The 14,464-nt window shown below is 41.3% G+C and overlaps 1 protein-coding gene across 1 annotated transcript in view; it reads right to left on the reverse strand.

Moving 5' to 3' along the window:
- CNST (consortin, connexin sorting protein) overlaps positions 1-14,464 on the reverse strand; it is a 115,398-nt gene that overhangs the window by 50,032 nt on the left and 50,902 nt on the right. Inside the window, 2 exon segments of the mRNA XM_025205140.1 lie at positions 1,192-1,222; positions 8,569-8,774. Coding sequence (XP_025060925.1) covers positions 1,192-1,222; positions 8,569-8,774 — 237 coding nt within the window.

A 14,464-nucleotide genomic window follows, 5' to 3' on the forward strand; every position in this document is an offset into this window, starting at 1 on the left:
GTGCCAAACCCCCAAAGTTCTGGAATAGACTGCCGCTGGAGGCGGTTCAAGTACCCACTTTGAACGCCTTCAAGACACATTTGGATGCTGACCTTGCTGGGATCTTATGAGCCCTGCTGACTTCCTCCCCCTGGGGCAGGGGGCTGGACTCGATGATCCTCCGGGGTCCCTTCCAGCCCAAATGTCTATAAAATCTATGAAAATTATTCTGTCTCCTTTTTTTTGTACAACCTAATATTACTTGGACCAGATTTCTATTTTTAGAAGAATAGTTTTTGGGGCTTGGAAAAAATAAAGTATTTTGTCATTTAAATAAGTATTCTTTAATTGGGAGGTTTTTGCCCTTTTTTGTTTATTGCCCTTTTTTGTTTAAGCATCCTATGAATACATTGTCATCCATCTATTTTAAGGTTTCACAATTCTTATCTTTCATCTTAAGGTTACTATCAGTTTTTGAGACTTTTAAAAATATCTTTCCTAAAGTATGACTTCACAACACACTGTTTTGGTATAATGAATATGAAACTGACTTATATTATAATCACTATTATCAGTTCAAGACCCATGTCTGTGTTCCTTGGGTACAGGATAAGGGTGGCTTCTGTTCTTGCATGTTCCGAAACTAACTGTTCCAAAACCAACTATCTGTGGTTTGAAAAACACTAAAATTATCTCATTGTGACTTTTGACCACTAATATTTGGACAGTTAAATACTACCTTACCTTGCTTGAAAAGATTTTTTTCCTCTGAGTTCTCCCTTACTCCTATGCACTTGTTAGCATTGTCCTGAGCCAGAAACTGACAGTATAAACCCTGATGTACAATTAAGACAGTGATATCTTTACACTGGAATATGTATCCTATTCAGATTAGACACATTCCAAAAGCCTAATACTCTGAAAAAGGATATAACCTTTAAAACAGTTCTTTCTTTGCTTGCTTCTTTGTTTCTACACGAGTATCACCATTCATTGCTTTTGAAAGAGGCTTTATTACTGAACTTGTACTCCAGCTGGTTGAGAAAACCTAGCAAGCATGATGCACATCCACTCATGGATAAATCAGGACTTGGTTCAGCTTTTCTTAAACCTTATTCACAATCTCTGAACTTTAAAAGTTTATTTTCCTTTCAAATGTTATAATAATTCCATATTAATGACCCACAGCAATTCTAATAAATAAAAGGATACAATCCTCCTCCTGAAAATAGGTCTCAGCTATCTGTACAGGAACAAAGAAAAACATGTTCAACATTATAATTTCCCATTTCTTTATAACAGTTATAAGTGTGTACTTGTGTAAATGTATTATCTTAAATTTTAACATGTGCTTTGTTATTTTTGTATTTAGTTTGCTCAAATGTGTTCCAGGTTTAATATTAGACAGTCACATTCTTATTCCAGAAAAGGGTTTTTAAAGAAGACAGACAAATAATTAAAAAAATAGTATATTTATTTTAAGACTTACAAATATATTTAAAAGCAGACTTTCCAAATGAGTATTTGGATTGTAGAACTAAGCAATAACTGGGAAGCAATAAATACTGAGGACAGTGTCCAAGTAGCAAACTATCTCATTTTTCATATATTCAGACAAACTGGTAGGCCAGTGGTTGAGAGTTTTTGAATGATAAAGTATTACTTCCTCATGTTCATGGGAACTGACATTGATGAGGAGCATTCTTGAGCAACACTACAGTACAGACAAAAATGAGAATTGGTGAATACTCTTTTAAAGTGCTAGTGCCTTGATCATTCAGACAAGACAAAGCTTTAGACTAAGCACTTTACAAATACAGCTTGTCACAAAAGGAACAACTCTTTCACAGTACTGCAAACTGAACATTTGAAAAATCACAAGTCAGGCCTAAAAATACCCTGAGGCTGGCTTGAAACTGAATTTGGCAACCATTTCTGGATGTGGGCTGCAGCTTGCAACCAAGATGGTCCAGAGGCCACCATTCCCTTCCAGCAATAGTGAGCAGAATCTGCTGTGAGGAAGAGCAGCTCTCCAATGGGCTGTAGCAGTTGGTTGAAGTGGCCAGAAGTTATTGGTATGCACTAGGAAAACAAGTGCAAGATCAAATAGCTGGGGAATCTGCACACCCTTAGTAGAATGCAGACCATCATAGGCAAGATCCAAGCCTTTTGTGGGCTGATGCAGCCCGTGGGCCATAGGTTGCCAACTCCTGGCTTAAAATAGAAAGCAAAAATTTAAAAGAAAAATGAGTTGTGCTTTGGCTTCTCAGGTTTTGGATTATACTGCGATTACAGTTTCAAAAACAAAAGCAAAAAATTAATCTCTCGTGTAATCACGGGACTCCAGAGACTGAATTTTTAAGATAAAAAAACATATATTACAAGACACGATAAAATTATGTCAATTGGAATTAAGCAACACTACCCTTAGTACAACTACAGGATCTACAAACTTTCACCTCTATGTGGTTGTTCCACTGCAAGGAGCTCCACTACAGGGTTAGACGCCGCCTAACTGTCTGTCTTCAGTTTACTAAGCCCACTGTTTTAAAATCCAGAACAGAAAGTCACAAAATTATGCCAGATGGCAAGCTCTTTGACCTGTAGTATTGACAGTCAGGTGGAATCAACACATGACTTTCACCCTGTTAACTCACATTGTTATGCCAAAATGAAATGAGCATAATCTTCAAATGACAATTCTATCAACCCCCACTCCCTCTCCCCACAAAAGCAGAGAAACTCAGTGAGATCAGTAGTTCAACAATGGAAGGCATGCCTACATTATAGAGCTGCTGCCATGATCATTATGGCGATAGAGTTGTCAGCACAGCGCCCTAGCTGAGATGTGACATATACCAACAGAAACCATACTTCTTCTGGCATAGCTGTATTCAGGCCAGGAAATCTGCTAGCACAGCTTCGGTCCTAACAATACCTTAAGCATGGGCCAGCCTTTAGCTATTGTATGAGTTAATTTTTTATGTCAAAATAAACAAAATACCACCTGGGAACCAGATACAAGAAGTTAGTGATGTCTGGGCTCCCTACTGAATAGTAAAAATACCAAGAAAAGTCTAATTTAGAATGCAAAACATCCCCATGACAATTACTAGGGGATGCTGTAGGGTGGTGGGAAGCAAACAGTATAAGAAGAAAGACACATTTATTTGAAGGAATATTTCAGGCATTTTGCATTATCACCTGAGACAGGATAAATCAGTCTCTAGAATATAAAGCTAACCTGAAGTGAAATACTATTCAAGTAATGGCCACCACCATCTTGGCCAAACTATGAGAGGCTGAATTGAGACGCTCCAGAGCTAAAAGGATGAGTTACTGCTGGAGTTAAAGTTCTCCTGAGATGGTAGCTGTAACAACGTATCTGATCTGCAGATCACCACACAGGAGCCCATAATACTGATCAATAGGTTACACTATGAGAGGCTGTCCATATCAAAAACATGGATATGCCAAAAAATCAGCCTCCTGACAGATGTTGTATTTTTATATTGATTCTATTAATTTTACACGTAGACCCGACTAAAATGGATGTATTACTGTATGTGTCATGAAAGGCCTAACTTCCAATAGGTTCTTGGAATACCAAAATTACAAGTGTGCTGCAGTAAGAGAAATCCTAAACAACAGTTTGATGGCCAAAGCATTTTTGCATTAAGCATTTGCATAGTCATCAAATAAAGGAATGTGTTTGTTCAGAATTGCCAAAGGGGACTAATCTCTTGCTATTAAAATTGTAGAAGATGCTGTTCTATTTCAGTACATGCAACTAGGGAGGAGAACTCAAGCTGTCTCCTCAAAACATGCCAAGATATTTGATCTCTGAGAAAAAGGGTACATTTCCAGAAATGGATTAAGAGAACAATTCTGGTTCTAAGATGGTGGTTTGGAGTTTTATGGAAGTAGCACAGATGATTTCAACAGCAATAGAAGCTGAACTGAAGGAATAAGAGGGTATAAAAAGCTAACCCATATTTACTGATATGTGCCCTTCCTTCCTGGTTTCTTTGGCAAATACAAATTCTTAGGTTTTGTGCAACAAGGATTAACTGTACTACCCAGGGTAGCATGGCCAAGAGCTGTGCAAACTTTCCTGTAAAACTCTGGAAATAAAGATGGCTTTGTTTACCACTCAGAAACATTAAAAAAGTTCAGACATAAAAGCAACACTTTCCAATTATACAGAACTCTACCATTTCAAAAGGCTTTATAATCAAACTTTAATAAACTTGAAGATTAGAATTATTGCTATTTAACACTGTGGCAATATACCATATTTACTTGAAGAAGACCCTGATTATAAAATGACCCCCCCCAATAATTAGATTCTATTCTAGGTACAGAATCTAATAATTGGAGGTTTTGCCTTGAGTTTGTCCCCTTCCCACTGCTACAGCATGGAAATAAATCTAGGTGATGAGGGGGGCAGGTAGTCCCTTTGCTGTCTGCTTCCCTCCAACTTTTTCCCCTAGCAGCATCTCCCCTCTCCTTACTGTCTGGCCCTGCTCTCCCAGAGCACAGAGAAGGAGCATATTTCAGAACAATAACTTTGAAACTAAACATGGCTGTAGCAATTTACATATAGTAGCCATGCATTTAGTTCATCCAGAATTGATGCATGCTAGTTTTTTTTGACCCTGCTGCAAGTTTTAGCACAGGTACTCCATAAACACACTTCTGAGCAACCCTTTGGTACCTTGTTTTTTTTGTTTGTTTTTGTATTTTTTGCAATTTTTTGTTACTTTGGTACCTACTTATATGTAATACAAACTATGCATGATATTAGCTCAAAGCCAAAGGCTTGTGATTTACCACCTAGTTCACTGATCTGGGCCCCAGCAGAGTCAACAGCATTTCAAGCCACGGTAACCCCACAGGTCTGTGCTGCTCAGCATGCGTGTACTCCAGATCCCCTCCCACAAAGGATTCATGTGCTAATTAGTCCCCATTCCAGGTGTTCCTGTCATGAGTCCTGGGATGCTCCAAAAATGTATATGCAGTTGAGGCGCAGGGCAGTCTGGTCTGGCTTCACCTCACCACACTAATCATGTGTGCCTGGCTGAGAGAGGGGCCAACAGAGGCATTCTGTTTAGGGTCTTGTTTTGGGATGTTTGCCAGGCATTTAAGGCTGATGAAGACACAGAAATAATTGGAAATGGGAAATAAAAGTGCAGCTCAGCTGTGGGAATGAAGAGGAAGTAAAAATATACGCAGTGCAGTGGCTCACCATAACTTTAAAAAGAGTCAGTGCTGAGGGGGACTGCAGTGCTGAGGAGAACTACACTTACCATATATCTTATTCAGATAGGTTATACTAACCTATCCTTGTGGTAGGTTCTGCTTTCACAGCACATATACTAAAACTGGAATGATACGGAATGGTAGGTTCCCATAGCATGTTTGTCCAAAGGGGGGCAGGTGTTTTGTATTTATGTTCAGTGTTGGCTGCATTTAATCAACTTTGTGGTTGGTTTCTATTGCTGAGCACATACTGCTTTTGGCAATATATTTAATGGGGTTTCTTTGTATGCAATTATAAGATGAGGGCCTTTTTCCCCCTGCCCAACTGTGGGGGGGACCTCTTTTTGTATTAGTGTAAACACGTTAGTTAAGGCCATTTAAAACAAAAAAAAAATGCTCGATAATTATGAGTGGCTCATTACTAAAGTGTTCAGTTTGAGATGCCAACAGTACATTATTCAAGTAATTTAACTGGAGCTCTCACTGTTCACAGCAACTTTTGAAAAGTTCTGGGTGCCAGGCTGGGCACCCTAAAAAAGGAGCAATACACAATCACAGCGCTCACTTTTATAAATATACTTAAATTACTTGTCCAAGATGCACAGTGAGTCAGTGGCATAGCTTTGTTTACTAGTTTGGTGTTCCTTGTTCTTGGTCCGATCTATTAGCCAACATCCATTTGGGGTGAGCATCTTGAAAACAGAACTGACAGTCCTTTTTAGGACATATTCTGAATATCTTGGATGCTACCTGGTATGATAGTCCCAAGAATTTCTGGAACTAAAAGCAATCTGTTCACAGAAACTTTAGAAAAGCATTTTTTATTTTCTATCATATAATGGCAAAAACAAATTACAATCATCTCAAAAACTAAAAAGCGTTTTTAGGGTTACACACGAAAGAATATTTTCCCCACTAAATCAAAGTTAATTGTTAGAAAATACCCTAATATAACAAAGCCTTGAAATACTTAATGTAAGGGTTTTCATAAGTACATGTCTGAACTCTAATGTCTTAATTCTCTGTGATACAACAGTTGGTTTTATCTTAGGATCATAGAAAGTAAGGCTGGAAGGGACCTCAGGAGGTTCTCTAGTCCAGAACTAGCTAACTTGCAGCATGCGTGCCACAAGAGACATGGGCTGCCTCTGCATGTGGCACGTGGCAGATTGAGGAGGGAGCTGGGAAAACAGGGGCTGGTCGGGCAGAAAGCAGAGCAGCAGATGGGGCTGGGGAAGGGGACTGGAGTGGTACATGGGGAGGATACAGAGTTTAGCTTGTGGCATGCCTGACAAAAAATTTGACCTCCTGCAAAAAATTTAGTTCAACCTCCTCCTTAAGCAGGATCTCCACTGACTAAATCATTCCAGTCAAGTCTTAAAAAAATGTCCAATGATAGAGATTCCACATCCTCTCTGGGCAGCCTGTTCCAATACTCTCCAAAGTTCCTCCTAGTATCAACCTACATTTCCCCAGCTGCAGTTTGAGACCCTTGCTCTTTGTTTGGTCCCATTCAGCTACAGAAAAGTCTCTACCCCTCCTTTTTATAAACACCATTCAGATATTTGAAATGTATTAAACTCCACCCCCTCCAAGTCTTCTCTTCTCCAAACTAAATAATCCTACTTCTGTCAACCTTTGCTCATAAGCCATGCTTCCCAGACCTTTAATCACTTTTGTCACTCTCCATTGGACTCTTTCTAATCAGTCCATGCCTGTCTTACAATATGGGACCCATGTGAGAGCAGTGCTGGGCATGTGAAATCCTGGTATGTGAGGGGCAGTATCAGGCCCTTAGTCCCAATCCTAGCACATGGGAGCAGAAGGGGGTGGTACAAGGTGCAATCCCAGTATGCGGGGAGTGGGAGAGGGCAGTGTTGGCCCCCTGGCCCAGACCTGGTGCATGGGGAGCAGAAGGTACCCAATCATGGTGTGCAGAGACAGGAGGGGGTGGTGTCAGGTGCCCAGGATCAATCCTGGCACATGGGGGCAGAAGGAGGTGCTGCTGGGATTCGAAGGCCCAAGCCCGGGATGTAGGGTGTGGTGCTAGGCTCTTGGGGCCTATTCTCAGCACATGAGGGTTGGTAGGGGGCAGTGTCAGGCCCCAGGGCCCAATCCTGACATGTGGGGACAGAAGGGAGCAGTGCTGGGCATCTAGGACTCAATCCTGGTGCACTGGGCCCTCTAGGTACAATCCTACTATGTGGGACTTAATTCAATTACTTTGTTAGTTGTTACTTAACATTTCTTAGGAAGGAAGGATGATCTTGTGGCTAGGGTATGTGACTGGAAATCAGGAAATCTGTATTGTATTCTAAGTTCTTCTACAGATTTCCTGTGTGACTTTGAAAACGCTATTTTCCTTGTGCTTTAGTTTCACTTGTACAGCAGCAACAACTAGCACCTTCTGGCCTACATACTGCAGAGGTGTTGTGACAATAAAATCATTAATGTTAGTAAATACATTTTGAGAATTTTGCACTAATTATGACACGTTTCTTATAAAAAGTGATGTTGATTCATGATCCGGACAAAAAAAAAAAGACATAGCTACAGGCATGTCCTGTATCAGACTTTAAGAGACGGCCCACATTATGGAAAAAGGTGTAGCTCTAATGAAGTGGTGTCCACTCTTTTCCCTCACTTGTGCTGGATGGACAGTGCTTAGTCTGCCCCATGGGCTGGATCTTGCTGGAGGACCGGATCTGGTACTTGGGAGATGCAGGCCCAATCCGGCGCTTGGGCAAGGCAAGTCTAACCTGCCTGTGTGTGGTGGGGTTGGGAAGCAGCCCAGCCCAAATCTGGCTGTGCAGGTGGACGAGGGGATGGAAGGGGTATGGCCTGGCCCCAATCCAGCCATATGGAGGAGGGGTGGGGAAAGGGGACATAATCCAGTGTGACCCTGCAGGGCTTGGCAATTTGGCAGCAGGGGAGGGTGGCAGTATTACTTGCCACTGCTCCCTGCCACCAAATTTCCCAACCCATGAGGATCCCTGCAGGCCATACGCTGCATCTCTGTAGGCCGCATTTGGCCTGTAGGCCAGAGACTGAGCCCCCCTGCTCTTATGTACTTTAAAACTGTATTACAGACAATACAAGGCAATACAATTGCATTACAGGCAACTGGTAGTTTTAACATGTAGAAGATGGTTACAAGAAAACCCTAGGGGAGCAGTTCTTTGACCCTTTAATTTTGTGTTTAAACTACAAATTGCTTGTGCACATTAGGATACTAATGTGTTAACAGTATATCTTTTTTCCTAGTGAAAACAAAGGTGTTGCTCAGCACAAGAATCATGTATAACAACAGGATATCACATGGAATACCTGATGAAGACACAGGGGCAGTATCCTCGAGTCCATCTGCTCAACCTCTTCTCGAAGCAGGGAGAAAAGAGACTGCAAAATCTGCTTTTGCTCCTTTTGCTGACAGTTTGCATTTGTTTTATTGGTGTCTTCCTCACGCACAGTCTCTGAGGCTGCAACAAGAACATTCTCTTCCTTTCCTGCTGTAGTCTCCACTGGAGGAGTGCCTTTGAAGAGAAAAATACCTAGGTTGAGATATACAAATATTACAGGTTGCATTTCCAGAAATATTTGAAAACAAGGTTGCAAAAAAAAAAGTAACTATATGAATAACCATCCTAAAACCAGGTAAAAATCTGATGTGGTTAACGTCAGGTGTAACAGATGAGCTGACTCTGATGCAAAGCTATCTAAAGAAAAACACTAATGTGTGTCACGTGTTCTTGCCTAACTGCAACTAAAGAGGTGCTGGGCCCTTTGTAAAGGCATAATACCTGATGATAATATTCCCTTCCCCATTATAAAGGTCACATTCTGAAGTTCTGGAAGGTATGTGGAGGTCTCTGCAGATATGACGTCACTTGGAAGTCTTGTAAAAGTATAATATGCAACTGCAAAGCTTGTAAATTCTGTTTGACAAACAGTCATGATTCTTAAGCATTAGGAAGTTATTCACCCCAGAGTGAAAAATAATTTACAATCTCTGCAAATGAAAAAAGAAGAGGTCACAAGCAAGATGAATATGATTTCTTAACATGGATATCCTTCTACCAACAGAGTCTCCCATTCACCCTCACTTCCCATGTTCCCCATGGTTAATCTCTCACCACTCACTAAAGCAGGCCTTCGTTAAATTCTACTAACATCTTCAGAGATTTGGTAATCTTGTAAGCAAAATAGCTCATAACTATTTCATTCTCCCCTTGCTGCAAAATATTATAGACATATAGTCTATGCACAAATGTATATGCCTTAGGAAAACAACCAATTCCTGAGAATTTGCCATATTCTAAGTATGACATTTAAGTTAACAAAAGTATCTTTTTCAATGGAAAGCTTACTTTTTTGCTTCATCTGTCACTCAAGCAGCTACAGATTTTCTTCAGTTTTCAAATTAACAAACACACCATGGGCCAAGCATGGAAAAGGTCAGCCTAACAGTCTAAAAGCTACAGAAAATGTCTTGTCTTATTAGATAAGATGTGTCACCTTTTGCTTGAATATCTTGCCTATTTAGAAAAGTGGTAACAGAAATAGAGATCCATAGAGACAAGATGTATTTTGCTTTTTATATCACTCTCCTATGGGATGATCTGAAATAAAAAGGGGTTACAGATGATGCTACAGCAGATACCTACATCTCAACAATTAGCACTCAAGTGTAACTTCAAACGGACAAATTGGCACATTAAAAAAATCTTGCAAATCACAGCTGCCTCAACAAGAGGTCAAGAGTTGACGGGCACACAGACTAAGACCAATACTTTGTAATGTATTTATGCCAATGTCAATAAATTTGTCCTCGACTGAGGTAGCCATGCCAGCAAAAAAATCCTAGTGTAAATGTGCTTTCAGTAGAAAACTTGCTCTCCTTGCGGGACTAGTATTACTATGCTGGTGCAAAGTACAGATTTGCTGGCATGGCTGAATCTACACAATGTATACTTTGCCAATACAGAATACCAGTATTCTATTTTGTTAAAAAAACCTGTAGTATAAATATGGTCTAAACTACCATACACCTTCACAATCCCATTAGCAACTTCAGTTTGCCAGTGCCACAAATAATACACCTTTCACTAATATTAAAAAAGTAACTCTTAAAATATTTTAAGAAACCTGGCAGGATTGTTACTTTACAAGGACCTACTTTACCCGCTTTACAAGGACTTTACAATAGTTATACTCTATGTTGACTTGCCAACAATGTTCATAAAATACTATCTTAGAATTAGAGCTGGTTAGAAAATTTTTATTATAATAGTTTGGTGAAACTTAGATAGTTGTGAAATCATAATAATAAATTCCACAACATTCTTGCAAGCAAGCTAAGGAAGTACGGGTTGGATGAACAGACTGTAAGGTGGATAGAAACTGGCTAGATCATCAGGCTCTAAGGGTAGTAATCAATGGTCAATGTTTAGTTGGCAGCCAGCATCAAGTAGAGCACCCCCTGGGTCGGTCTTCGGACTGGTTTTGTTCAATGTCTTCTTCAACTATCTAGATGATGGGATGAAGTGCACCCTCAGGAAGTTTGTGGATGACACCAAACTGGGGGAAGTAGTAGATATGCTGGATGGTAGGGCTAGGATTCAGAGAGAAATTGAAGGATTGGACCAAAAAAAGTCATGAGGTTCAATAAGGACAAGTGCAAATCCTGCACTTAGGATGAACCATACTATGCACCACTACAGGCTGGGGACCAAATTGCTAAGCAACAACTCTGCAGAAAAGGACCAGGGGGTTACAGTGAACAGTAAGCTGGATTTGAGCCAAGTGTGCCCTTGTTGCAAAGAAGCCTAACAGCATACCAGGCTGCATTAGTAGTAGTGTTGCCAGCAGATATGGGGAAGTGATTCTTCCCCTCTATTTGGCACTGGTGAGGTCACATCTAGAATACTGTGTCCAGTCTTGGGCCTCATACTACACAAAGGATGTGGACAAATTGGAGAAAGTCTAGTGGAGGACAACAAAAATGGTTAGAAGCCTGGGGCACATGACTTCTAAGGAGAGGCTGAGGGAATTGGGCTTATGAGGATTTGATAACAGCCTTCAACTACCTGAAAGTTGGTTCCAAAGAGGATGGAGCTAGACCAGGGGTGGGCAAAATATGGCTTGTGGGCTGGATGTGGCCCACCAACTGATTGTATCCAGCCCACAGGTAGGCAGCCACCAATTTCTGCTTCTGCCATGGTGGGCAGATGGTGGTGTGGATGGGGCTGCCAGGTATAGGGTGGGGATTGGGGCATGCTACAGCTCTGGGTGAGGGGTGGGGAAGAAGATGGGGAGGGAGGGAGATAGAGGATTGCAGCATGCTACAGCTCTGGGGAGAGGGGGGGGGGAGAGGGAGAGAGGATTGGGGTATGGGGTAGAAAAGGAGAGAGAAAAACAATCAGGGCATGCTACAGCTCTGGTGAGGGAGGGAAGGAGTGAGAGGGATGTGGCTCTCGAGAGGACACCAAAACTGATTAAGTGGCCCTCCACACAAAATAACTGCCCACCCCTGAGCTAGACTTATCAGTGGTGGCAGATGACTGACAAGGAGCAATAGTCTCATTGTAGCAAAGGATGTTTGGGTTGGATGTTAGGAAAAACTCTCACCAGGAGAGCAGTAAAGCACTGGAACAGGCTATCTAGAGAGGTTGTGGACTCTCCATCCTTGGAGGTTTTTAAGACCTGGGTAGACAAAGCCTTTGCTGGAATGACCTAGTTGGGGATGTTCCTGCTTTGAGCAGAGGGTTAGACTAGATGACCTCCTGAGGTCTCTTCCAACCCTCATTTTCTATGATTCTATAAAATTACTGGGGAAAACATTTCAAAATAATATTTTCAGTAGAAATGTTGATTTCAGAAAAAATCATAATTAAGAGCTTTTATATGCTTTTCATGTTATTTCATGACGTATCAGTAGTCATGCATAACACACAATACTAAGAGACAGATCTTAACCTGCCACAATAGTTAAAATATTGTATTTTTTATTTTATTTCTAGAATCATAAAGGTCATCCAATAGCATTTGAAAGAACTTTTCTAGGCCAAAGGATCTCTTTCTGACCTGTAATCAGACATCCTTATACTTTCCAAATACTCGCATGAAAATTTTAGAAAACCAAAAATTTCTTTTGCAAATCCCATTTTGCAGAAAATTTAAAAATGTGATCTTTTTCCAACTTATAGCATGACCAAGTTTTAAAATGTCAATTCTTTCCTATGAAACAATTTATGAGTTTTGACCAGCTCTACTTAAAATCAAAACAGACAGAAAGCCACTTTCGTATTAGAGTTAAATAACATCTCAGTTACGTCAATAAAGACTGCTGCAATTTATATATAAGAGAAAAGTAACTATAGACCAATGAATAACTGAGGAATTGCATGATGATGTAGTGTATTTTTAGTACAGGAAAATAATTAGTTTTTAAATAAAAACATTCTTGATTCATTTTCAAAAGTTTTTTAGACAGCAACTCAAAATGTACCCGTCGTAGATGCTGTAAACTTGAATATACTGACTCATGGCTGTAAACTGTGCTTGTGGTTGTTTAACTTTTCAAAATCTCTCCAACTGTCTGAAACCAGTCTGTGCCAGTTTATGGCCCTCTCTCACTTAACTCTGTGAGACTGAGCACCAGCACTCTTGAGGGTAGTGCTTCAAAGTGTCCCTCTATTGCCATGTTGTTCTTTGATCATGGATACTTCTAAACTTGCAAGACTGGCATTTTGCAAGCCCTTCTTATATTTTCTTAATCTGGAACCACATACCAGGGTTCAGGGATAGAATTTCGGGGTTAAGTATCACATGAGCCTCCTATGAAGACCCCTCTGTTCCACTTACGGGAACTACAAACTCTTCTTAAATTCTCAAGCAAGGAGTAATAAATATCTCTGTGGGTGGCTATATGAGGGGGCCCACTGCCAGCTAAAATATGGGTGTAACTTCACACTACTTTTCCAATATCAATTCATGCTTGTACTTTTCCAGTATTAGTCCATGCCTGTTGTGGGCCAACAGCCAGAAAGTTGGTTTAATAAATTTGTTGAGGAATATTTTGGAGACGGAACTAAGATGGTTTTCAAAAGAATTTTTTCTGTTCAGAACCGTCACATGACCATAACCAAGTATTTTCCTGGCTGAAGCAAAACCTTTACTGCCACAGAAATTTCATGCTTCAGACTGCACTTCTTTTATTAAGAGTTCCCTAGCTCCACAGAGAACAAACTTTTATGCAAGCATGCCACAAATTAAGCCCTGCACCTTCCCGGTGAAGCACTCCAATCCTCTTCCCCTGCCTCTTTTTGTGTTCTGCTTTTTGCTCCCTGTCTGATCTGCTCTGCTTTCATAGTTTCATAGTAGCTAGGGTCAGGAGGGACGTGAACAGACCATCTAGCCTGACCTCCTGCCACAGGCAGGAATGAATACTGGGTTCACAAGACCCCAGACAGGTGATTGTCCAACCTCCTCTTGAATATGCCCAAGGTAGGGGCGAGGACCACTTCCCTAGGAAGTTGGTTCCAGATTTTGGCCACCCTAACTGTAAAATATTACCTTCTGATCTCTAACCTAAACCTATTCTCCATCAGCTTATGACCATTGTTCCTCATCACCCCAGGTGGTGCTGGGGAGAAAAGGGCTCTGCCTATTTGCTGTTGATCACCCCTGATGAGCTTGTAGGCAGCCGCCAGGTCCCCCCTCAGCCTCCTCTTGCTGAGGCTGAACAGGTTCAGGTCCTTCAGTCTCTCCTCATAGGGCCTGTCCTGCTGCCCTCTCACCAAGCGGGTGGCCCTCCTCTGAACCCTCTCCAAGCTGGCCACATCCCTTTTGAAGTGCGGTGCCCAGTACTGGACGCAGTACTCCAACTGTGGCCTGACCAAAGTCACATAGAGGGGGAGTATCACCTCTCTGGACCGGCTTGAGATGCACCTTTGGATGCATGACAAGGTATGGCTGGCCGCGGTCTGGCATTGGCGGCTCATGTTCATCTTGGAGTCAATAATGACTCCGAGATCCCTTTCCGCCTCCGTGCTTTCAAGAAGGGAACGCCCCAGCCTGTATGTATGCTGTGGATTCCTTCTCCCAAGGTACAGCACCCTGCATTTATCTATGTTAAACCCCATCCTATTCTCGTCTGCCCACTTTTGTAGTCTGTCTAAATCTAGTTGCAGCCTCTCTCTCCCTTCAAGTGTGTCCACCTTGT

The sequence above is a fragment of the Alligator sinensis genome, unplaced genomic scaffold, assembly GCF_000455745.1.
Source record: "Alligator sinensis unplaced genomic scaffold, ASM45574v1 scaffold284_1, whole genome shotgun sequence".
NCBI lineage: Eukaryota > Metazoa > Chordata > Crocodylia > Alligatoridae > Alligator > Alligator sinensis.